Source organism: Musca autumnalis, unplaced genomic scaffold, assembly GCF_047663935.1.
Source record: "Musca autumnalis isolate F117 unplaced genomic scaffold, ASM4766393v1 scaffold_5, whole genome shotgun sequence".
In the NCBI taxonomy this organism is placed as follows: Eukaryota; Metazoa; Arthropoda; class Insecta; order Diptera; family Muscidae; genus Musca; species Musca autumnalis.
Window position 1 is genome coordinate 19412275 of NW_027412088.1, and position 27118 is coordinate 19439392.

The 27118-nt window shown below is 39.6% G+C and overlaps 1 protein-coding gene across 4 annotated transcripts in view; it reads right to left on the reverse strand.

Annotated features, from left to right (window-relative positions):
• LOC141404837 (uncharacterized) overlaps nt 1-27118 on the reverse strand; it is a 111055-nt gene that overhangs the window by 67906 nt on the left and 16031 nt on the right. For 2 of the 4 annotated variants that reach the window (XM_073988579.1, XM_073988578.1), the window contains exons 2-3: nt 6693-7005; nt 5760-6641 (exon numbers count right to left, since the gene is read on the reverse strand). In XM_073988579.1, coding sequence (XP_073844680.1) covers nt 5760-6641; nt 6693-6850 — 1040 coding nt within the window. In that variant the 5' untranslated portion in view covers nt 6851-7005. Of the gene's footprint in view, nt 1-5759; nt 7006-27118 lie in introns of all 4 variants that reach the window. The other 2 variants (XM_073988577.1, XM_073988576.1) reach the window with 1 other exon arrangement.

Here is a 27118-nt window from a genome sequence, read left to right on the forward strand (position 1 = left end):
CCATGGTATATGTTCGCATAAATATATTGTCTTTCCAAAAAAAGCAACAAAAAACAACTTTGGTAAAGGTAACATTCATTTTTCCTGACAAATTGCGGCCATTAACCCACAGCAACAGCGGACAACGGTGATGAATGGAAACTGTGCACTTGCTAATTTTCGTAACAACCTTGTGCCGTTATAGTTTTCCTCGTTGATGTTGACAAATTTTCAAAATTGCTTTAGGCTTAACAATTTGTAGGGAATCAATGTGAGGAGGTTTGGTTAAGTGATTTTTCAATTTTTGTGGAATTTTGTGGGACATACAAAATATTCGCACAAGAACAAGGTCAGACTTTGTAGGTTAAATATGTTGTCCTTTGATTGATTGATTGAATTGGCATAATAGTCGTGAAGATTTTAAAGATTTTTTGAGGGCCCCATCAGGGCAACAATTATGGAGTTTTAAAGCGTATCTTGGATGGACCATCAGGATAATAATTGTCTTGTTTTTAAAGGATATTTTGGAGGGACAATCAAGTCAATAATCGTGGAATTTTTAAGGAATATTTGGAGGGACCATCAGGGCAATAGTCGTGGAGTTTTTAAAGAATTTTTTGGCGGATCAGCGAAGTGGAGTTGTTAAAGAAAATTCCTGAGGGACCATCGCGAAAATCGTGGAGTTTCTGAGAATATTTTGGAGAGACCATCTAGGAAGTAAATGTGGAATTTTAAAGCAATATTTTGGAGGGGCCATCAGGCCAATAATCGTGGAGTTTTTAAAGAATATTTGGAAGGACCATCAGGGCAATAGTCGTGGAGTTTTTAAAGAATATTTTGGAGGGACCATCAGGCCAATAAAGGATATTTTGGGGACCATAATGCAATAATCGTGGAGGTTTTTAAAGAGGTTTGGAAAGACCATCAGGGCAATTATCAAGGTGCTTTTAAAGAATATTTTGAGGGAACCATCAGGGCAATAGTCGTGGAGTTTTTAAAGAATATTTGGAGGGACCATCAGGGCAATATTCATGGAGTTTTTTAAGAATATTTTGGGGGGACCGTCAGGCCAATAATCGAGGAATTTTTAAAGAATATTTTGGAGGGACCATCAGGACAATAGTCGTGGAGTTTTAAAGAACATTTTGGAGGGACCATCAGGGCAATAGTCGTGAAGTGTTAAAGACTAGTTTGGAGGGATCATCGGGGCAACAATCGTGGAGCATTTAAATAATATTTTAGAGGGACCATTAGGGCAAATATCGAGGAGTTTTTAAGAATATTTTGGAGGGACCATCAGGCCAATAGTCGTGGAGTTTTTAAAGAATATTTTGAAGGAACCATCAGGGCAATAGTCGTGGAGATTTTAAAGAATATTTTGAAGGAACCATCAGGGCAATAGTCGTGGAGATTTTAAAGAATATTTTGAGGGACCATCAGGGAGATATTCATGGAGTTTTAAAATTAATTATTAATCGTGGAATTTATAAAGGATATTTTGGGGGACCATCAGGCCAATAATCGTAGAAGTTTCTAAGAATATTTTGGAAAGACCATCAGGGCAATTATCGAGGTTTTTTTAAAGAATATTTTGGAGGGACACTCAGGATGATTATCGTGGAGTTTTTAAAGAATATTTTGGAGGGACCATCAGGATAATTGTCGTGGAGTTTTTAAAGAATATGCTGGGCAATAACTGGGCAGTTTTTAAAGTATATTTTGGAGGGAACATCGGAGCAATAATCGTGCAGCATTTAAATCATATTTAAGAGGGACCATTGTCAAGGAGTTTTTAAGAATATTTTGGAGGGACCATCAAGGCTAGAATGTTGAAAATTTTTTAAGAATATTTTAGAGAAACAAAGGGCAACGATAGAGGAATTTTTAAAGATTTCTTTTGGAGGAAACGCCTGGGAAATTATCTTGGAGTTTTTAAAGAATATTTTGGAGGGAAAATCTGGTCAATAATTGTGAAGTTTTAAAGAATATTTTGGAGGCACCATCGGTGCAATTATCGTAAAGTTGTTAAATAATATTTTGGGGGGACCATTAGGGCAATAAGGGTGACGTAGGGGATGGAAGATACCAAGGAACGGTCCTGACCGGTTTTAACATGACAAAGCCCAGGATTTATCTTGGTCCCTCTTTCATCTCAAGTGGACACTGACCTAGCCGTGGTGTCACCTGGGGAACTGCCTTTAACACCTGTTAAAGGTAGTGAGCTAACATGTGCCGCGCGTTCACCCATAAGAAAGTTAAAAACTTGGGTTTAGGCGTCGGGTTAGTAACCCTCTCCTAGAAAAAAACAGCCTACTATGAAAAAACGAAAGAAAAGAAAAACAAACCCCCCTAAAGTTGACCATGTTTCATGACCAAGGACCATGATCTGCGAATCTGCACCTGAAATGTTCGCACTTTTTATAGAGAAGGTGCAGTCTTCGCATTGGCAGACGTATTTGAAAAGTACAAGGCCGATATTACTGCCATACAGGAAATACGATGGATTGGGAAAGGCGTCACAACAACACCTAAAGGTGACGCACTGTATTATAGCTGCCATGACGTAAAGCATGCGTTTGGTTGCGGATTTGTAGTTAGTCGGAGACTAAAACATCTGGTATCCAGCTTCACCCCAGTGAATGAAAGACTTGCTGCAATTCGAATTAAAGCCAAATTCTTCAACATCAGCTTTATTTGCGCTCATGCTCCCACTGAAGAAAAGGACGAACAGACCAAAGGTATTTTTTACGAGCGCTTAGAAGAAACATATGACCGTTGCCCTGCCCATGACATTAAAATTATTCTAGGCGATTTTAATGCCAAAATTGGAAAGGAGAATATCTTTGGCCCAACAGTCGGGTAATTCAGTCTTCACAACGAAACATCTGACAATGGTATGAGGCTGATAGACTTTGCAGCTGCAAAAAACATGGTAGTTAGCAGTACCAGATTTAATCATCTCGATATTCAAAAGGGTACCTGGCTGTCTCCAGATCAGAAAACAAGAAATCAAATTGATCATATTGTGATAGATGGAAGACATTCATCGAGCGTGTTGGATGTACGATCGTTCCGAGGCGCAAACATTGATACGGACCACTACCTTGTTGCAGCAAAGGTACGCACCCGCTTAAACGTATCAAACAAAGTACGAACAGGCACAACACGAAAGTTAGACATCGGTAAGCTGCAATCACAACAGATAGCCACAGCATATTCCACTCAACTAGCCCAATTGCCTAATCAAAGCACTCCTCATCCCGATAATATATCAGCGCAATGGCAAAGCATTGCCCACTCCATGCAAACAGCCGCAAAATCCATACTTGGATACCAGAGACCTCCACCAAGGAATCCATGTCGTGCAATGTCGTGCTGCCACCGAAGAGAAAAATGCGGTATATAGGGCTACTTTACAATCCGTAGCAACACGCAGCGCACGAGAGAGATACAGGGAGAAAAGGAGAGAGGAGAAACGTCTTTTCCGCAAAAAAAAAGAGAGAAATGGAAAAGCGGGAGTGTGAAAAAATCGAGATGTACAGGAGCCAGAATGAAGTCCGAAAATTCTACCAAAGAGTGAAACATCAAACAGATGGCTTTGGTACAGGCACATCCTCCTGTAGAGACCAGCATGGTAATCTGATAACAGATACAGATAGCGTGCTCAGGATATGGAAGGAACATTTCTCCAATCTGCTGGTATCCAATAGTAGCGAAGACGACGAAGATACTACAGACCCAATCCCAGAAGATGGTATAGAGTGTATACCGCCCGGCCAAGATGAGGTAAAAACAGCAATCAACCGGCTGAAGAATAATAAAGCAGCTGGAGCCGATGGCTTACCTGCCGAGCTGATTAAAACCGCAGGCGACGCGCTGATAAGGTGTATGCATCAGCTAGTTAGCACCATCTGGAAGGAAGAACGCGTACCCGACGATTGGAACCTGAGCATCCTGTGTCCCGTCCACAAGAAAGGAGATAAGACTGTATGCTCCAACTATAGGGGCATAAGTCTTCTCCCTATTACCTATAAGATAGTGTCAGGGATATTGTGCGAACGACTAAAGTCAACGAAATAATTGGACCATACCAATGTGGCTTTAGACCTGGCAAGTTCACCATTGACCAGATAATTACCCTGCGGCAAATCCTGGAGAAGACCCAAGAGATTCAGATCGACACATAACACCTTTTTGTCGATTATAAAGCAGTATTCGAAAGATATTCCATGTCTGAATTTGGTATCCCCGCAAAGCTCATCCGGCTTTGTAAGATGACTTTAACTGATACTAGGTCCTCAGTTAAAATTGGAAAAAACCTCTCCGAACAGTTCAATACCAATAGAGGTTTCAGACAAGGAGACAGCCGTTCGTGTGACCTATTCAACATTTTCCTGGAAAAGGTAATACGAGATGCAAATGTGAAAAGAAATGGCACAATTTACACCAATAGCCACATGTTACTTACTTATGCTGATGACATAGACATCGTGTACGATCAGTAAAGGACGTAACTGAACCTTTAGGAAGGTCGAAGCAGAATCTGCGAAAGTGGGTCTGACGGTAAACGGCAAAAAGACCAAATTGATGGTGTCGACGCGCAAAGCGTCCATAGAGTTCGGACCAACTGTGGAAGTTGGTACCTATAATTTTGAGGTAGTTAAAGACTTCGTCTACCTCGGCACTGCCATAAACACAACAAACAACATCAGTTGTGAAATAAGAAGAAGAATTGTATTGGCCAACAGATGCTACTGTGGTTTAAGTAAACAATTTAAACACAAAGCCACATCTCGTCAAACAAAAATAACTCTCTACAAAACACTGATACTACCCGTGCTGATGTATGACTCCGAAGCCTGGGTACTTGCGCAAGCAGACATGGCAGTGGTTGGTGTGTGTGAGAGAAAAATTCTTCGAAAGATCTACGGATCAATCTGCGTTGACAGTGAATATCGACGTCGCATGAACCAAGAGCTGTATCTGCTATACAACGACATCAATATTGTTAAACGTATCGAGATGCAACGATTGCGTTGGCTAGGCCATATCATAAGAATGAGCGATGATGAACCCGCTAAAAAGGCGTATAAATACGGACCGCTTGGCGGTGCGCGCAGAATTGGCAGGCCAAGGAATAGATGGCGCAAACAAGTGGATGATGAGATGAAAAGGCGCTGTATTCCAGAGTGCGAAGCAACAAATAGAGAGGAATGGAGATCTTTTCTTAGTTCGGCCTATGGAACAAATGTTCTGTAATGGGCCAGCTAAGTAAGTAAGTATGTTGGAAGGGACCTTCATGGCAATTATGGTAAAGTTTTAAAAGAATATTTTCGACGAACCGTAAGGTCTGTAATAGAGGCATTTTTTAAAGAATATTTGGAGAGACCATCAGGACAATAATCGTGGAGTTTTTAAAGAATATTTTTGAAGGTACTATCAGGACAATAAAAATCGAGTATTTAAAGGTTATTTTTGAGGGACTATCAGGGAAATATCTGTGGAACATTTAAACTATATCAGACCTATCTGACTTTCCACAAACTTGATAATCCTATCCTAAAATTTTTTTTATCGTCCAGTGTTCTTCTACCTAAACACATTTCTAAAGCTTGTAAACAAAAACTAATATTCCCCCTTTTGAGTGTATTCACCCTCTTTTTAACATGCCACCGTTCTGTGCAACAACCAGTGTAATGTAATTTTCTCTCTTCTTTTTTTCTTCACAACATTTTCTCCACACTTTGCAAACAAATTATATTTTGCTGTTGCACACTTACCTTTGATCTTCAACAACATTCCCCGAAGAAATATGCTTTGTATTTATTTCATGATGATTACTCTGCTGCTGTTGTTCTTGTTGGTGGCCATGAAACAGCTGCTGCTGATGCGGTTGTTGTTGTTGCTGTTTTTGTTGCAACCGTTGCAATTCTCCAGATGTCTGCTGTTGTTGTAATATTCTTTCCACCATGGAGTAGAGCATATGTTCAGAGTCAAGTAATTCCTGTCGAAAACGTTCACGAAATAACAATGGCGAAGATGAGGTCTCTGTCGATAACGAATCTTGGGGGAATTTTCCAACAGCAGGTTCACCACCTGCTGGCACATCACGACGCTGATGATGATGATGTTGCCCTGATGTTTCTTCGTCTTCTCCGTTTTGTTTTATTGGCAATAATGTGGAATTTTGGCAATTGACACAGTTACTGTTTGCTGAAGTTCCCAGTGGTGGTTGGGTGGTGCCATCATAACAACATGATGACACTGATGTAGTAGGGCAGGAGGTTACATGTGAATAAAATAACACAGATAGGGAAGCCAATGCTAATGTCAATATACCCAGACACAGGTAAACGTTTGCCAGTGATGTTATAACGGTGGGTTTATCCGGCGATGATTTTCCACTGCTGGACGTAGAGGCGGCGGCGAAGGGGAGGTATTTGTTTTCCTTTTGCTGTTGAACGTTTTTGAAATTGCATTGGCAATTTTTGCATTTACATGGCGTATTTGCCGTTGCAGGTTCATTTATTGTTGGCGAGGTCTTTGGTATATCTGTCGTCGCTCCATCTGCTGTTGGCGGCCTGCTTTTGCCATTGTCTACTTCATAGAGCAGCAAAGGAGCTTTTGATGTTTGCTGATGTGGTGTGTGTTTTTGGCATTCACTTGTTTCCAGCTTTCCCGCATTTAATGGCATTTCTGATATGCCTCTGGGCATTGTAATATGATTTTGTTCATCTCTGCTTTGTGCCATGACACCTTTATCGTCTCCTTGTTCTGTTGCTGCTGTACATTTTCCTGTAGATTGTTCAGTTTCTAAAGATTTTTTACGTTTCTTACCGCTATATCGCATTTGATTTATGCCCACAAACATCTTGATTCTCTATGTGTTTTCCCTTGCTTTTTCTTCTTTTGGTTGGGTTCTTACGATGTTTTTTTGTGATAGTTTGCTGTTGTAATCAACACATTAATATGTTTGTGGTATTTCTCTAGTTTTTCTTCTTAAATGGAGCAATCAATGGATTGAAGCTATAAGTTTTTGGTTTTTCAAATTGAAAGAGAATAGGAAAGAGAAAGAAGAGGTATGGGAAAATTAATAATGTTTTTAAAACATGTTTGCTAGTTGTTGTTAGATATGTTAGCTGAAAGGCTTGCTGGAATTAATAGGAACTCGGAAACATTCCATCACTCCTAAAAAGAACAATTCATAAAAAATAATTTTGAACCAAAGTAAGGTCTTATTATCACCCAGTAGCGGTCATTAAACTTAATCAACGTTGAGGCCATCCCATCACTACTAAAGGTTTCTAAGATATCAATTTTTTACTAACGTATATCTTTCCATACAGCGGTCATTAAGCTTAATAAAAATTGGAATTAACTATTGGGTAGATGACGACCCGGCAATTCAAACGGAACATGATTTAGCCAGGGCTGGTGAAAGCCAGTCTACGTCAGACAGGACCGCAGTTGTGGTCGGGGACGACCTTCACGGGACCCTCAGAACTATTCATTACAGTTTAGAGAGGCAAAGTAGGGAACTCCTCGACCAGCTGGATAGGCTTGTACCGGATGAGCATTGTGAGGACACACTCCCGGAGGAATTGTTACACAATCTGACCCTGACTGACGATGAGCTGGACACCACGGTGATCCCGGCCAAGTCTACACAGGAAGTTTGCTGTGACTCTAACAAAGAGAGTGCGAACCCTGATACCCAAATGGATGCAATTCTAATTCCGACTGGTCCTGTGTCGGCACTTGCCGACAATAGTCTTCAAAGGCTGACTGCCACTGAAACGATGTCCGACGACGGGGAATCTAACGAGACCCCGACAACGGGCAGCGACTGGAAAGTTGCATCGGTACGAGAAGCATCGGATACGAAGCACTATAAACGTGCTGTACCCTATCTCCGCAAGTTCGTAGGGAGAGATGCGAACTTACATTCGGCGAGGGAGGTCCACCTCATCAGGAGTAAGCTGAAATTCATAAGGAAGTTCGAGAGAACTTACCCGCGTGAATTTCATCGCGAACTCCATGTGGAAAGGATCTTCCTCCCGGATAAAGTAGTGCAACCGGCTAAGCCTACTGCCTCTGGCAAATGTGCTGCGCCGAAACCTATTCAGAAGCTTAACCCGAACCGACAGGTAAAGGAAAAGGCTGATGAGTGCACCCCCAAACCTACAGGCACCCCTAGTGATGACCGGTAAAGTACTCTGTCTCAAAGCCTGATTCTGCTCCGAAAGGCAAAGGTGAAGCGGCTGGAAATGCTGGTCTCAATAGGAAGATGGTTAGGCCAGCTAAGGAAACATTGTCTTCTGGAGGAACGAACAATGCCCTGCAGCATAAATCTGTGAAGCGCGTTCGTTCCTCCGAGGGTCCACAGCCTTCACCAAAGAAGACAATGACTTCTCAGCTGGTTGAACCATCAATCTCGTATGCGGCGGCTGTTGAGCGTACAACCAAGGGAAGCAACTGAGTACAGAGAAGGCATCTACCTCCTCTGGAAAAGTTAACCCCAAGGCGCAAGGTCAAGGACTCAAGAAGCCATACAGTAGACCGGTTGCAGTGGCAGATGAAAAAGACCTTCATTAGGCAATCATCGACATAGCTGACCCAAATGGTAGAATCAGCGACAGTCACTGGTTGCTTTTTGAAACTGGTCTTCGGTCTGCCATAGTTTCTGGACCGGAAGATCAGGAAGACCTACAATTTGGCAGCGCCTTCTTACGAAAGGGTGTCAAGGTTATTAACTGTCTGAACAAGAAGTCACGAGATTTTCTTGTTCGGACAGTTAAGGGCTTTGGCGCTCTGTGGGAAGGAGCTGATCTTGCGGCGGTCTCCCTATCCGATATTCCGTCGAGGAAGATTCTTTCAGCGTGGATTCCCCCTCCTACTGTGGATAAGGAGCTCCTGCTGAAAATGCTGAGATTGCAAAATCCCAACCTCACTACGTCGGGCTGGACTGTAATAAGTCTAGCACCCTGTAACGAGGATGGTGGTTTGGTTGCAAGAGTGGCGGTTGACCCCCCTGGGGAGTTATATCTTAGAGAACGTGAGGGAAAACTGAATTTCGGTTCAGGATGGGTTCGGTTTCGACTGAGTCCACCCCACGAAACTCAGTAGGAGTAGGGAAGCGGCAAAGGCTGCGCATCCCTCACGACCTCTGAAGTGGACATTGTCTTAGTCCAGGAGCCTTATATCTATAAGAATAAGGTTTCTGGACTAAGCAATGCCAATTTCGACAATTTCGACGCCACGTCCGAGGGGGACAAGGTGACTTCTATAGTAGGTAAAAAGAGCTTAAATCTAATCTTTCTATCTAATTACAGCAACGGTGACATGTGCACGGTAAGTTTCCGTCAACAATTTCGGAGCTTATGGAAGGAGCATTATCGACCCTGTCGCGCTGGGCTAAGGCCAATGGCCTTGGAGTATACCCAACCAAGACAGAACTGGTAATGTTCACGAGAAAGCGTAAGCTCGGCGTATTTGTACCACCAACACTGGATGGAGTGCAGCTTCAGCTCTCGCCCGAGGCAAAGTACCTTGGCACAATCCTGGACTGTCAATTGCGATGGAACAGGAATGCTGAGGAAAGGGCGAACCGGTGACTATCTTTGTGGATATTCAAGCGGCTCTTAAAGCTATCAAATCCTGCAACATCAAATCCGATGTCGTCCTTAAGTGTAGAACAGCCTTGGAAACGCTAACTAACGGCTTCCGGCTATGCTTGGTACCAGGACACCGCGTCTATTTGGGTAATGAAAGAGCAGACGAATTAGCTAGACGAGGATCGCAGTCTACAGATCTAGCTATCGCTGACTCTATCAAACCACCCATTTGTCATTTCTTTCAAAAAATTGAAACGTTCTCTGACGAAAGAGCCAGTGAATTGTGGCATAATGAACCTAGGTGCATTGTGGCAAGATCCATATGGCCGTCTCTGTCAGTCAAAAGAACGAACTCTCTGTTGAACCTGAGTAAAGCTGAAGTTAGAGTAACGACGGGAGTCATTACTAGACACTGCTATATCAGGGCACATACCATCAAATTTGATGAGGATGTTACTGACTACTGCAGACTCTGTGAGGATGAGGAGGAGTTAAAGGCGATCGAGCACATCCTGTGTCGTTGTCCAGCCTTGGCTCGTAGACGGCATAGGTTAGTAGGTGTTCACTTTCCACCGTGTCTAACTTTCTACTCAACTGTGGAACCTGCTGTGATCTACAACATCATCAAAAATCTGAAGTGGCTGGGACAGCGCAACCTGAACGCGTAAATTAATTCAACTATTCTGCCTACCATTAAAAAAAAAATCTTTTTTCCTCCTCTAAAACTATTCCTCCCCTCTTAAACTTTCTTGTAATTTATTCGTTCTTTACTTTTCTAACAACTTCCTCTTTTTATTTCTTCCCCCTATCCTCTCTTTTCCATCTCCTCTTTTCTTGCAGCTTCTTTCTACTGGATGATCACAATGGACCGGATGGTCTCCGAGTGACGCAGTCACAAGTTAGTGGCTGCACATCCCCTAACCTAACCTTGGGTTAGTGTCATTTCTTAAAAATGTTTTTCCCCAACTTTACTTAGAATAAGACCTAAGTATCATTAGCATATTGTGACACTTGAAACTATAGTTAAGATTAGAACAAAAAAAACTTTTACACTTGATCCTTAATGAAAACCTTTTTAAGCATTTAAATATTCGCACATCGCTTCTATGGGTTTTCTATTTTTTCCACGAATTTTCACTTGTTTCAATTACCAACTAAGAAACAACCAGCCAACATTTTGCGGCAGTTGAAGTATTTCCAAAGAAAACCACGATTTTAAATAAAACTGTCGTATTGTGGCGGCATTCAATGATGGTGCTGTGTTGTATGTGGTGTTGGCTGTGGGGTAGTGTGCTTTTATGTTTTCTCTTGGCAAATGTTTGCTCTAACACCGTTATAGAGCCGAAGCAACAGTTCACATTGTAAAGCGGATTTTGAATCATAACCAAGCCATTCTAAATGTACACACAATTATAGCATTCGTGTGTGTGTGAACTGAACTTACAAGCCAATGTTTAATTAATAAAACACTTAAACGTATGTATGTATATACTCACATACCACAACAAACGTAAATGATTTCACTTGGAATCCAACCACAGCCTATATTAAAAGAGGCACTTATTTGTCTCTATAATTGGCAATTGGATAAAATATTTATGTTCATTATTACAATTTTAACTTTTATTACCTTGGGGTGGTTTTAAGTATGGGTTTTGGTTGAAAAGTTAGTAGCAAATCGAATTAATTTATAGCAATTTGTATGTCTTCATCATCATTGCTGGTGAGGGTATGTATGTGTGTGCGGTCATAAATGCGCCTAGTCGAAATCTCACGTATCTTTGCACTAATTCCGGAATTGGAATCGATTTTGCCATATCTGCCTTTGTGGCTAGTTTGCGCTATAACTCTCCAAGGAAGTTGTCGATATGGTCCAAATTTAATAATAATGGGTTCTCCAATAGGAACTTGACAACTTTGAATTTAATTCGTTAAAGAACCACCCTTACACTAATCATCAAACTGACACTGCAAATTTATTTCGTAGACTCAACATTTTCATCATAGCAAAGTACAGGAACGAGCAACGTCTGAATTAGGCCTGGGTGATTTGTATGGAAGGAAAAACACCGTATTGGACCCTTCGGGTTTCTGATTTCAGGGATTGTACTGAGCAAAAAAGTCCACTAGACCATATGTCTATGTTGAAAATCGAGCCTCCCGATTTTGAAGTTTTTTTATCCACGTTTTTTTGATATTTTGGAATATAACAGCTGAATCATTAAAATTTTCTATCCAACACTAAGGAAAAAATTGTACCAAGAACAATAATTAAGAACTTTCTAGCACAACGCAAAAGCATTGGAACACTCCTTCAGGCAGTTTTGGCCTTGTGGATAAAAAACTTCAATTCAAAATCGGGAGGCTAGTGGACTTTTTTTGATCAATACAATCCCAGACATCAGAAATGCGAAGGGCCCAATATGGTGTTCAAATCGCCACACCCTAGTCTGCATATTATAAAAACTTACGACCAAAATTCGGTTAACATCATCAGTGACGAACCTCATTTTTGTCTCAGTTGGTTAGTCAATAACCAACCACATGTGTTCTATGATTCAACAATTCATCCACAAAAAACAAGTAGCAAAGGCTATAGTCGGGATGGGGCCGACCATGTGATACCCTACACCACTACCCCTGTGCATAAGCTTTTCACTGCTAAACATTTCTTTTAGGGAATATAATCCGACTACCACCAAAAATAATATGCCTCTTTCTCTCTGGGACCCCCATAAGCAACCAAAATTTCGTGACCATCCGATCAAAATTACGACCTGTAGCTTGATTTCAAAAAATGAAAGAATTCGATGCATTATCGACTATTGTGGTATCTCCCTTGTTTGACCACCTTCGCCAACCTGCTTTAGACCAATGTAAAGGTAATATTTTCTTCTTCCATTTACAGGCTTTGCCGTTGAAATACCACTACTAGAAGCCGATATATCCACAAAGAATAAAACTTTGAATTTGTCTCCAAATGAGTTTTCCCCCATTCCGACCCCTAAATATTATCCGACTATCACCAAAATCAATAGGCTTCTTCCTCTGTGGAAAAATTGGGTTTATTACTGAATTTTGCAATATCTCGGTTTGCTCACTTACGCCAACATACTTTGCATCAATATAAACGAGATCTCTTCTTCTTCCATTGACGGGTATTGCTTTTTGAATACTCCAACCAGAAGCGGAGATATTCGCATAAGAAAAAAACGTTGACTTTCCTCCACATAAGCTTTTCGCTTATTCCGACTCCTGAATATATCCGACCATCACCAAACTAAATAGGCTTCTTCCTCTGTGGGACCCGCATCCACTCCCACGATCCGATCAAAATTGCGACCTGTAGCGTGACTACAAGCAAATCAGAAAATGGGATGCATTACCGACTATTGCGATATTTTTGTTGTTTGAGCAGCTACGACAACCTACTTTACATCGTTGTTTTGCTTTTGATATACCTCTTAAAAAAAACAGAGATATTGGCTTTGAAATAAAACGCAGACCTTTTCTCTAAATAAGTTTTTGCCCATTCCAACCCCTGAATATTATCCGACCATCATTAAAATCAGTAGGCTTCTTCCTCTGTGGACACCCATTTACCCCCAAAATTTCGTGACGATCCGATCAAAATTGCGACCTGTAGCGGGATTAAAAAAAAAATCGGAAAATGGGATGCATTATCGACTATTGACATATCTCTGCTATGTGACCACCTACGACAACCTAATTAACATCGTTGTAAAGGTGATATTTTGTAGTTTCCTTGCCTAGTTTTGCTTTTGATATACCTCTTAAAGAAACAGAGATATTGGCTCTGAAATAAAGTGTTGACTTTTCTCCAAATAAGTGTTTGCCCATTCCGACCCCTAAATATTATCCGATCATCACCAAAATCAATAGGCTTCTTCATCTGTGAGACCCTCATTAACCCTGAAATTTTCGTGACGATCCGATTAAAATTGCGACCTGTAGCGTGATTTCCAAAAAAATAGAAAAATGGGATGTATTACCGACTATTGCGATATCTCCGTCATTTGGTTACCTACGCCGACCTAGTTTGCATCATTGTAAAGACAGGATCTTCTACTTTCATAGTCAAGCTTTGCTTTTGGAAAGTTTACAACTAAAGCTGTGATATTCGTCAATATAATTAAAATCGCAAAAATGAAAATTGGGGTTTTATTTGCAACTGTTGTGATATCTTCGTTGTTTGATCACCTACGAACACCTACCTTACATCATTAGAAAGCTGATATTTTCTACTTTAATAGTCAGGTTTTGCTTTTGGTATACCCCATATAGAAGCTGAGATATTCGCTTTGGAAAAAACGTTGTCTTTTTATCCACCTAAGTTTTTTGCCCTTTCCGACCCCTAAATATTATCCGACCATCACCAAAATCAATAGGCTTCTTCCCCTCCGGGACCCCCATCAACATCCAAAATTTCGTGACGATCCGATCAAAATTGCGACCTGTAGCGTGATTACAAGGTTTAGATGGACAGACGGACAGACGGACGGATGGACGGACACACATAGCCAGATCGACTCAGCTCGTCGAGACAATCATTTTGGTATATATAAGTATGGGTCTACGACCATTATTTCGATGCGTTACAAACTTTTTGGCCAAAACCAACTTATAATACCCTCCCCACATAGTGGTGTAGGGTATAATAACTGTTTGGAGCCGTTTAAATAGCGGCGCATAGTGGTTTAGAATCGCTTTTTCGTGGTCAAAACTCTTTAACTTTCGACCGGATTGAGATATTTACATATTTATTGGTTCTGCAGATAACAAAATCAGCTTTCCGATGCATTAAAAAACATTCGAATTCGGTCTAGTAGTTGCAGATGAATTCATGGTTTTTTCAAGTTTTTCATAAAAATATAAGTGATTTTGAGTTTTTTCGTATGTTGAAACTATTTAAACAAGCCATAAAAATAAAAAAATTTAAAAAAAATTTGGAAAACATTTTTTTTTAAAAATTAAAAAAGTACTACTTGAGTCTTCTTATAACTCATATATTAACAAAAATGTCAATTTTGTCGTGCGCTTTAGCCAGCCAGGCAGAAAGACAGACGGACGGACATGGCTAAATCGATTCCAAATTGTCTGAAACGAACTTTGTCTAAACATACTTGGCATATAAAACCATTATTTCCATGAGTTACATTTTGGTCGTATGAAAGTGTATTATACCCTCGTTAGCCTAGAAGCTGAGGGTATAAAAAGATTGGTAGTTTTTATTGGAAGAAAATCATGATTATATTTTTGTCTACATGACAGTTGGTCCGACTCATCATTGGACTTATGAACTTGGTCTTATCGTCGTTTACTGCCAGACCCACTTTAGGCTGACATAATGGTGGTGCTAGACAAAGGTCGAGAGGTCGATAATTTCTTTTCAGTAGCTTAGAACGTTGAGACGTCGCACAGTGGTTCAGAATCGTCTTTTTCCTTGTCTAAACTCTGTAACTTTTGAACGGATAGAGATATTTTCATACTTTTGTTCGACAGATAACATAATCTGCTTTCCGATGCATTAAAAACATTCGAATTCGGTCTATTAGTTGCAGAAAATTTGATTTTTTCATGTTTTGCATAAAACTATAAGTGATTTTGAGTTTTTCTTATGTTCAAACTATTTGAAAAATGTCAAACACCAATAAACAAGCCATAAAAATAAAAAAAATATTTTTTCTAAATTGAAAATACTGCTTGGGTCTTTAAAAAAAAACAATATTTTTTTATTTTTATGACTTGTTTATTGGTATTTGACATTATTTAAACTCCTGCAACTTTTATAAAAACTCATATATTAACAAAAATGTCCATTTGTGTAAAAATGCTACAATTAATGTGGGAAACGGTATGGAAAAAACACATATTTTTACCCATGTAATTAAAAAAAAAAATTAAAAAATTTTAAACGGACGGAACGGAACGGTTACAAAAGAGAAAGGGAGCACTATCGCATCATTCTGTGAAAACAGGACTTAGTTCCAATCTGTTCTCTAAAAGTTATAGTCCACTAAATTTGGAATTTCAATAAAATTTAGTACCTGAGGAAAAATAAAATAGCTCACTTTGTGTAAACGCTACGGTAATTCATTGAAACGGTTCTTAAAACCAACAATCATATTTACCTAACAAAAACATGAACAGAAAATCTGTTTTAGTTTCCGGGAAATACACATTTTTTCCTCCAGAAATTTACAAAAATTCCTATTTCCGAAAATTGCGAAAAAATAACGCCTTTAGAGCATGCCTTCCAATATTTTCACATAATTTTTTGGTTTTCTTAGTTTCAATATGTTTACTATCGAATCCCATATAGAAACCAACAATCGGTGATGACAAAAATTTGGGTTTTTGGCAAGGAAAAAAATTAAGCCGTGTGTGAACGGATAATGTAAGATTGTCATGTTATATACCTTGAGATAGGGGCATCCTTGGGAATTTATTCCACCTACTAACATTTGATATTGCATGAATACTTGGCGTCAAAATGGAAGTTTTCTCTTTGTATCCCGTGTTGATCGGTGCAAGAAATTTCGGAAAATGGATCCAGGAGACGAATCATGGAACTATGCTTACGAACCCGACAAATAGCAGCAATCGCACATCTACCTTCAAGCGATAACATTCCAGGGCAGAGGACATAAATCCCGCTAAGAGGAAGAAACTAAAGCACAATACCACGGCCTCTTCAACAATAAAATGGCCATTCAACGAAGTCATTAAGAACAACCTGGTGGTTACCGTGGCCAACGACTAGGGAAAAGACGTCCCCTATCATTTTTCGCTCGTACCCCCTAATTTTTTTCCATTTGCCCCGAACACCATATACATACAGTATCGGCCAAAACTAAAGCACCCCCTGAGTAAATTTTTTTCAAATGATAATTTTTTTTATGAAAACTAAATTATAAATTTATTTGGTATTTTTTTTTATTTATTTATATCTTTATAATTGAAAAATACAAAAATAAGGAGGTCAGAATTTAATAAACAAAAGTTAAAATTCAAAAAACATTTTAGGTCGCAAATATTAGCGGACAAAACTAAAGCACGTTAAAACGTTAGCGTATTGTATTTGACTAGTGGATGCTGTAGCATCATTTTTGGATGAATATGAACCATATCGGCTAATGTTTTGGTATAGCCCCCTTATAGCGGTACCTTCCGATCTTCGGTATTTCGGATATTTAAGCCACATTTTCCTACTAAATTAGCTGTAATTTGGTACTTAGGGTTCTTAGTGGTCACAAAACATGTCCACCAAAAATCGTGGACCTGGGTCCACGTTTGGGTATAGCCTCCATATAACGGTACCTTCCGATTTTCAGTATTTTGAGGATTTAAGCTAAATTTTCCGAATATCAATTATTTCGCCTGCAGTTCACCAATTTTGGAAAATCAATTCGGAATTCGATATCTCCTCAACAATGACATGTTCTGAAGAGTTGTGTATAACATTCCAGGGAATATTTTTTTAAAAGAAAATATTCAGAATAAATTAACGGTTTTGGAGATACGGTGCGAAATGTATAAAAATTGTGTATTTTTTGCATATATTTTGAAATTTGAGGCAATAAATGTAGTTTTTCGAGTTTATTATTTCTCCAAATATTTTATTCTTATTCTTATCTACAAATTTGCTTCAGAGGCCAGAAGAAGATTAGCATTGGTTTCAGAGATATAGCCCCGAATTTCTTTAAAAACTCAATATTTAACCATGTTTAGATGGGGCCATAAAATCCAAGTAGGATCTGACACAACAAAACCAAACTAGGTTTTCTTTTCGTTTGGGTCTGTACTTTCAAAAAATCCTGAGTTCGAATTGTTTGCACAAGATCACCTTAAAAATGTTGCACAGTGTATTACGACCTGTAGCGTGATTACCAGGTTTAGACTGACAGTCGGAGGGACGGACGGACACACATAGCCAGATCGACTCAACTCGTCGAGACATTCATTTTGGTATATATAAGTATGGGTCTGCAACCATTATTTCTATGCGTTACAAACTTTTTGCCAAAAACCAACTTATAATACCCTTCCCACATAGTGGAGTACGGTATAACAAGTAAAAAGTATCAGTCGGCTTTGCCGACAGAACTATACCCTCAGCCTATGCGAAATGAAACTTTCGCCACAGGACAGATCGAATGTATTTAGGGTCTTTTCAGAATTGTGCGGCCCTTTTTGAACTTGCCTTTGAGCTTAGAATTTAAACTTAATTTGTACAAAATATCAGGAGATCCCAAGTTTGGACCAAATTGGTTGCCCCGTTCAAGAGATATCGTGTATACCGTTTTAGTGACATTTTTTTTAAATACTGGGGAAAGTACCGGATCGAACTGAAACTAAATTTGGCCAAATTTTTGACCAATTCGGTTGATCACTTCGATAGTTATCTCTAGTATGGTGCCATAGGGACTCTTACCCCTTTTGGGCTGTTTTCTCCAAAAGTATGGATTTGCCCTGAAAAAAACTTTTACCGTCGTAATGGATGCAGCGAATGCAAGTTGGTTCAACAAAAATCAAAGTGATTCGAGAGCAGGTCTTAAAGTGAACTTAACCGAAATTTTGTGTGGGAGGTACCCGAAGGAGTGGACAAATACATTCCCTATTCAAACCTGATCTATGTCTGGTAGATATGGTAGGATATGTAAATTATGGACCAAATCGGTCACTCCCTTCAAGAGTTATCGTTCACACACTTTTTCCGAACATTTTTGAAATTTTGTGGGGGAGGTACCTAAAGGAGTGGACCGATATGGCTTATCTTCGAACTTTAACTAAATTTGGGCAAAATATTACGAAGACCAAATTTTGGCAGATCCGTTCGAGAACTACGAGGGCAGTTCGGAAACTTCTTAGCCTAGCACAAAAAGCGCGGTATAAACAGAAAAAAGTTAAGTGTTTTGGAAACTTCCATCTCTGTTATGAACACATGTTAAATTTTGTTTCGATCTGGCAACTCCTTCATATAGAAACAGGTGTTCAAAAAAGACGCATCCGCAATTTTTTTACAATGGAAAAATTAGAAATGCGTGCTGTCATTAAATATTTACATAAAAAAGGTTTATCGGGACAAGAAATTCATAATGATATGGTGAATGTGTTAGGTGAAAGTGCTCCTTCATATGCAACAGTAAAAAATTGGGTTGCTGAATTTAAACGTGGTCGTACAAGCATTGAAGATGAACTACGTAGTAGACGTCCAAAAACAGCAACAACAACAGAAATTGTAGCCAAAGTGCATGATATGGTATTAAATGATCGACGAATAAAAGTGCGTGAAATTGCTAATATCATGGGCATCTCAAATGATCGAGTCCATGTAATTTTGCATGAAGAACTACAGATGAAAAAGCTTTCTGCAAGATGGGTGCCGCATTTGTTAACAGTCGATCAAAAACGCATAAGAATGAACATTTCTCAAGCTTGTTTGGATCGTTTTAAGCGAAATAAAATGGATTTTAAGCGTCGTTTCATAACTATTGATGAGACATGGATCCACCACTATGCTCCAGAGACAAAAGAACAATCCAAACAATGGACTGAAGTTGGAGGAAGTGCCCCAAAAAAGGCAAAAACAATTCAATCGGCTGGTAAGGTTATGGCAACGGTTTTTTGGGACTCCAAAGGTATTTTATTGATTGACTATCTGCAAAAGGGTAAAACAATAAATTCAGACTACTATTGCAACTTTTGGATCAATTAAATGTACAAATTCGAGAAAACCGTCCACAAAAAAATAATTTTTCATCAAGACAACGCACCAGCGCACAAGAGTGTTTTAACAATGGCTAAAATCAACGAATTAAAGTACGAGTTGCTTGACCACCCACTTTATTCTCCTGATTTAGCTCCCAGTGACTTTTACTTGTTCCCAAATCTAAAAAAATTCCTTGTTGGCAAGCGTTTTACCTTAAATGAAGATGCAATTACAGTTGTAAACCACTACTTTGAAGACCTTGAGGAAAACTATTTTAATCAAGGGATAGAATTGCTAGAAAAGCATTGGACTAAGTGTATTGAAGTTTCAGGAGATTATATTGAAAAATAAAAATATTTTTGAAAAACTAGCTATTCTCTTTCATTGATAGGCTAAGAAGTTTCCGAACCACCCTCGTATCCTGCGCTCCAATCACTACACACCTTGTCATAGGGGTTTTTTGCACCTTTCAGGCTATTTTCTCAGGAAGTATGGACTTGCTCCTGATGAAACTTGTTCTGTCGTATGGGTGGCAGTAAGTACAAGTTGTTACAACAAAAATCAAAGCGATTTGAGGGCCCTAAACCGAACTTTTCCGAAATTTTGTGTAAGAGTTACGCGAAGGAGTGAACCGATTGATTCCATATTGGAACCCCATCTAAGTAAGGTATAAATTTCACGATGTGCAAAGCATGGACCAAAGCGGTTACTCCCATCAAGAGTTATGGTGCACACAAGTTTTCCGAATATTTTCGAACTTTTGTGTGGGAGGTGCCGGAAGGAGTGGACCGATATAACCCATCTTGGAACTTAAAATAATTTTGTCATTTTTTTTGGCCGCCCTAATGTAAGGACATATGTACGTATATTTAGCTACATGTAAAATGTACAACCTTTTCAGATTTCACATTCGCCCTATTGCAATTATGATTTTCCACGAAAAATTGTTCATATACTATTAAATATTTGTTTTCAATAGAGCAACGTCATTTATTTTTTAGAATTTTCAAATAATTGAATTTAGAGGGGGGCACTACTGTTGAAAGAGCAATAATGTGTCACTCAAATGGAAGGGTTTCTATTCTATTGACATTTGGTGTGTCATCTGCAAACAAAATGGTGAAAATATTACAAAATTTCAGTGGCTATGCGGTTTTGGATCAACTAACCAATCAACCAACAACAGCAACAACAAAAATCATTTAAATTGGCTATTAGCTGAAACTGACAAAACCTCAAAGTGAGTGCTAAACTAAAATATACGTCATATACACACACACACACACGATGGATGGGTGGCTTTGTTCGAGTTGATATTTTGTGCGATAGCGTTTTGTTATTAAAAATTCATTTAATTATGAAATAATTACTCAAACACAATAACATAAAAATGTCATGTTTTCCTGATGTATTCCGAATGTGGATGATAGTTTTTATGTTATTAGCCTTTGGCATCAGATGAATTTAATTATAGATTTTGTTTTCAGTTTATGTCAGACAACAGTTAGTCATGACATTTGAAACTAACAACAAAATTCTACATCTAAAATAATTTAAAGGATTATTTAGTCATCTTGTTAAAACTCAATACTTTTCACTTTTAATAAATGCCAGCGCACAATGTTCAAATGTCATTCCATAAATCATTTTATTCGCTTTGCCGCCAAAAAAAAAGCTCAAAAATTCAACTGTTTATTTGATCGTCATCAACTAAAGCTAACGCAACTAAATGAATTTATTTATAAACCCAATTTAAATAAAAAAAAAACAAATGTTTTATTTTTATTTCAGACAACAAGAAAAACGACTGCAGCATTATTATTAATTTATGGAATATTTATTTATTTTTTATTTTATTTTTATCACAAATCATAGCCACCGAAAAAAAGCTACGAAATCAACGCCTGGCTGGGCAATTAGTGTTCGGAGAATTTTTGTTTTCCCAAAGCTAATTATAATAAAAATCAACATCGAGTGAGGACAAAAAAACTTTATTCTTTTTTTTGGGACGAAATCCCGATACGTGCTACACGATATTCAATTCGAATATACACACATACATACATGCATGTGTATTTTGTATATTCTTTTACAAAACCCAGAGGTTGTCTTTTATTGATATGTGTGGAGATCTAAAATTACTGGTGCTGCGATTGTACAGTGCATACAGTATTTGAGTTATATAAATTAAATAAATCATATATTCAGTAAGTGTGGTACGAGGGCTACTAGATAATTCTTTGCCCTATTAATGAAAAGGCGAATATTTATCATCAAAACTGATTTTATTGTTTTTTTTAATGTATTCTCCAGTATAACTTATTCACTTTTGTAAGCGCTCAAACCTATTGTCGTAAAATGATTCTCACTTCGATTGAAACACCTCCAAAACTTGGGTTTTGATCTCTTAAACAGCATATTCTGTCATCATGTGTGGTAATTGGGTGCCAAGGCTGCATGGTGGGTGACCTATCAATTGTGCCAGATGTGCCAGAACTCGAATTGTCATAGTGCACATATGTGGTGGCGTTTAATGTGGCTACCTGCTACCGGGTGAATACAATGCATCTACCAACGCCCCCGCACAAAAAGTACGAGTACCAATTCGCTCACACGTATTTGGACGTGATCGCCTCCTTTGTTAGGAGCGGAGCCTATCTAAACTCCTACCTTTCTTTGGGTCAGGCACCCGGTTGAAGTGCAACTCCACACTCGAGCCGAAGCTCTCACCGCGATTTGGGTCTTAACCACAGCCACGGTGATGCTCCCACAAGGGGGTCAACACCAACTGACAGGCCAGACCCAAAGATCTGGGGGCAGCTGGTCCCGCGGTACCAGAATATAGCTTCCGGTCAGGCTTCGTGGCCAATGACCACTACCAGTTGGGCTCCAAACAGCTCCGGACTGGTGACCTCCTCCAATTCAGCCAACGGAAAAACAAACAACACAGGACCACAAACAATTAACATGCTGTCCTCACGGACTTCACAAAGGGCCCACAGGGACTGCGGCAACGGACAACACAACACAAAACAATAGACGAAGCCACCCTCACGGATGGCTGGCACAACATCCACAGAAGGACACTACACCAACACCAACTCTCCTCTAACACCAAACACGCTCAACTGTAGAGATGACTATGTGGAGGAATTACCTCCACTAAGTCTTGTCCTTCTCCTAACAAAAACTTCACATGCAAACCTATTTAAACAACTAAAGGTCCGCCTGTCTTCAAGTGCCCTACGGAAATCCCACCCCGCCCCACCATACGTGATACCCATATTGACAAATCTCTAATGTCATCATAGTACCGACATTCCGTCAGTATATGCCGCCAGTCTTCAGTCATGCCACACCCACACAAGTCTGTCCCGGACAGGCCCCTTGAATGCAAAAATGCATTTAGAGAGCCATGCCCCGTCAGTAGAATCCCAGACTCATGCTAAAGCCGAAGTCTGGGCGGTCCAGTACGAACGTAGCGTCACGAATAAATTCGTACGTCACCCTCCCTTTCTCACTGTCCGTCCAACTAGTCCACCACATAACAGCAGCACGCTCCCGAAAGATTGCACTGAGCCGCCTAACATCCCCATCCACCAAATCAGAAGGCCCGAGCCAATCATCCTCAGACAGTTGCAAGCCACGCTTCAACTTGTACATAACAGTCCTACATCTCGCTTCTAGGTCAAAGGGCAGGGCGCCAAGTAGCATCCGCATTGCATCCGTAAACACAGTGCCACACACTGGCAGACATGCTAAAATGACCATTCGTTGACACGACAATAGCTTCCTACGTCCAACAGCAGACTCTGCTGTAGCACACCATACAGGTGCACCATATCTTGCACAGGCAACAAAAAGTCCACCATATATGGTGCACTCGGGACGCCTGCTAAAACCACAGTCAGTCCACAATACCCTACCAGCAACAGCAGTCAACTTGTCCTTCAAACGATCGAAGTGCGGCAGGAAGTTCATTCTCTCGGCCATAGTTACACCAAGCTAATTGACCTGCTTGACATATCGTATGCCGTGGTCACCAAATCGAACGCGGGGAGGTCGACTGTGCGCTAATCTGCCTTTCAGGTGCATTAGCTCAGTCTTCACCTTGGACACCTTAACACCCACTCGGTCACTCCAGACTCCCCACGATGCCCATGGTCCTCTCAGCACGACGTTCCAGTTCGACACTAGTCTCACCTTCGATAATGATAAGGAGATCATCAGCATACGCACAAATCTTGAAAGTGGTCGCACAATGGTTCATCTTCTCTTGCTCGTTGTTCGAATATCGACGAAGGCTCCAATCAAAAAAATTGTGGTGTACAATTTAGAAATTATCGCCCTACGTTGCTCAAGCGGAAGAGTCGCCGCATGACCAGTTTTATCGAAGAATCAGGCGACCATTTGCTTCGAAGTGTTTCCTACATGATCAACTTCCGCTGGAGTTGGCACGTCTTTGAAAACTCTCACGGTCGGTTGCTATTTTGTTTCGAGCTGATACGAAACAAAATAAAAATTCAGGTGAGCCCGGCTGGGATTCGAACCTGGGTCGTCGCCAACTAACAGACAATGTTATTGACGTCTTAGCGTTCTGAACCACAATCCGCTTAAAATTTGTCGATGTGAAAGACATTCTACAGTATGATGGAAAAAAGCTATCAACTGTAATATGATGTAAAATTGAAAAATTGATTTCTAGAATAGAAGGGGGACAAATGAGTCGTCTTTGGAAATAAAAAGCTTAAATTAGAAATTCACAAATGCAAATTTGCAACCTTGGACGTATAAATAGGAGCTCCAAATGGCGAAAATTGTCTAGCAGCAACAACATCTAATGTGCCTGAGGATGTTAACCTAACCAGTTAACGAAATGATCGTCGCATAGCTGTTGATGTGTGTGTAGGACTTCGCTAGATATCAATTTTTCAATATAATCTCCCTAGGTCATATAGCTCGATTAATTAAATTAATTAAAAACCTCACAAATAATGGCCTTCGCCTTAAAAAGCCAAAACTTAAAAATATATCCATAATTCGTCATCTGTGACAACCTTCGTTTTTGGACGACATTCGTCATTGAGCGAGCGTCGTCCAAGATTGAATATTAAACCAGTTTTTGACAGTACCAGTTTGGTGCTTCATCGCCATACAAAAATTTAATTTCATCGATGTACTCTTGACGTACTGAGTATGTTTATGCTTAAAAATGTCAAACTCTTCAATGGAAATATTAAACGGCGACTGACATCACGTAGTGTTGACTAGGCCAGAAACTTATCTAGTAGCCCTCGTATATAAACATACAAATTAATTCCGACATTAGACTGAGGACCATGAAACTTGTAAGACAGCAGATAGATCGCCAGATCAAAGTGGTCAAGTGAACGTGTAGATGTACTATTCAGTTGCGAACTAGGGAGGTCACTTGTGACATGGCCTATTTGAAGCAAAATAATATGAGGACCTAAATAGTCCAGTACTGGCGGAAATTAGCGATCTACGTACGAGTAACACCACGTCATGACGTGGGCGAAATTCAAATCTAGCGGAGCAAAAGTCCGAAAACTGACCTTATGTTATATGGAAATAATTAATGGCGTCCTGTTCTAAACATCTTGCGGCACCCGAAAACAATAAACAAATTTGTATTTTATTGTAGTTGGCTGTTATAGCGGTACATACATTGGGAGTTTTTATTCGTGATTGCTAAATCGACTTTTTTGGTATTTGTTTTGTTCGTCAAAAAGTGTGGGAAAAATTAAAGTAAAGAGTGCATAATTGATTTTTATACCCTCAGCCTTTAGGCTAAAGAGGGTATTTACACTTTGATACGACCAAAAATGTGCCTCATCGAAATAATGGTTTTAGACCCCAAGTATGTTTGTACGATATCTGTTTCAGACAATTTTGAGTAGATCTAGCAATGTCCGTCCGTCTGTCTGTCTGTCTGTCCGTCTGTCTGTCTGTCTGGCTGGCTGGTGCGCACGATAACTCTCGAACGGATCAATCGATTCGGTTCAAATTTTGGGTATCCAAATATTTTGTCCAGATTTGATTTAAGTTCGAAGTTGGGCCATATAGGTCCACTCCTTCCCGTACCTCCCCCACAAATGTTCAAAAATTGTCGCAAAACTTGTGCGCACGATAACTCTCGCAGGGAGTAACCGAATTGAACCAAACTTTGCATATGGTAATACTACCTCTAGGCATACATCAAGTTCGAATATAGATTATATCGGTCCACTCCTTCGGGTACCTCCCACACAAAATTTCGGAAAAGTTCAGTTTAGGACCTGTTTTCGAATCTCTCTGATTTTTGTTATAGCAACTTGTATTCACAGTCCCGCTTACGACGGTACAAGTTTCATTAGGGGCAAGTCCATACTTCCTGAGAAAATAGCATGAATGTTGCAAAAACCCCTATGACACCGTGTGAGGTGGTTGGAGCGCAATATAACTCTCGAACGGATCTGCCGATTCGGTCCAAAATATGGCCTTAGTAATATTTTGTCCAAACATAGTTTAAGTTTGAAGATAAGCCATATCGGTCCACTCCTTCAGGTACCTCCCCCACAAAAGTTCAAAAATGTTCGGAAAAATTGTTCGTACGGTAACTCTTGAAGGGAGTGGCCGAATTGGTCTATACTTTACACATCCTAATATATCTACCATATATAGATCAGGTTCAAATATGGACTATATTTGTCCACTTCATCCGGGCCTCTCACACAAAATTTCGGATAAGTTCACATTAAGACCTGACATCGAATCACTTTGATTTTTGTTGAAGCAACTTGCATTCGCTGCCTCAATTGCGATGGTAAAAGTTTTTTTAGGGGCAAGTCCATACTTCTTGAGCAAACAGCCCGATGGCACCATATGTTGTGGCTGGAGATCCACTTCCATAACGGTCAATGTCGGTCCATTCCTTTTAGTATCTCCTCCGCAAAACTTTTGACTTTAATCCTAATCAACAGGGAAAAAATTGCTTCAATATACACAGGCTGAGGGTATATCTCTGTCGGCAAAGCCGACTGATACTTTTTAACTTGTTTTCCAACAGTTTGGATGTGCTGCTTTAAAGAAAGTGATTGCTTAATTATTTACTGTTGTAAATATTTAAAAAAAAAATAATCTTTAATTATTACGACAAAACTTTTCGACTTTAAGTATCTTATATAAAGTACAACTAACCGGGGATAACCGAGAATCAATTCCGAATATTGTTTTTCTTAAAATACATACTCCGAGGTAATTACTCCGAAAATTCCGACTGCTACTATTTGAAACTCTTCATTTTATCGCCATTTTATTTTGAAGTAAAAAAGTCGTTTAGTTTGGATATCATTACATTACATTAACTAGTTTAAAAGTTATTAATTTTTCCCCGCTAGATTTGGATTTCACCCACAGTGCGTCATGGAGATCAAACTGTCTGTCGTCAAAGGAACTGGTAGGAGGAGACACAGAACTGTAAAAAAGAAACAGGCGCGGCATAAGTAAAAAAAGAAAGATGTTCCCAAAGGGGATAAAAACATTCGCTTCCCATCCTCGGAAGTGACCAAGACGAAAGATCGCCCGAAATCGCCGAAGAAGACAAAAGGTTTCCCTCCTTTAAATCTCCAAAGTAAACCTAGAAATTGCTCCAAGATACCTTGGCAAAGGGCGACATAATGAGCTCAGACATTTAATCGCAGTCACCATCAACTTGCGCCAAAGTAATCAAAATTCAATGCAGGGACGCTTGTGGATAATAATATCCACGTCCTTAAGGATAAAAATATCC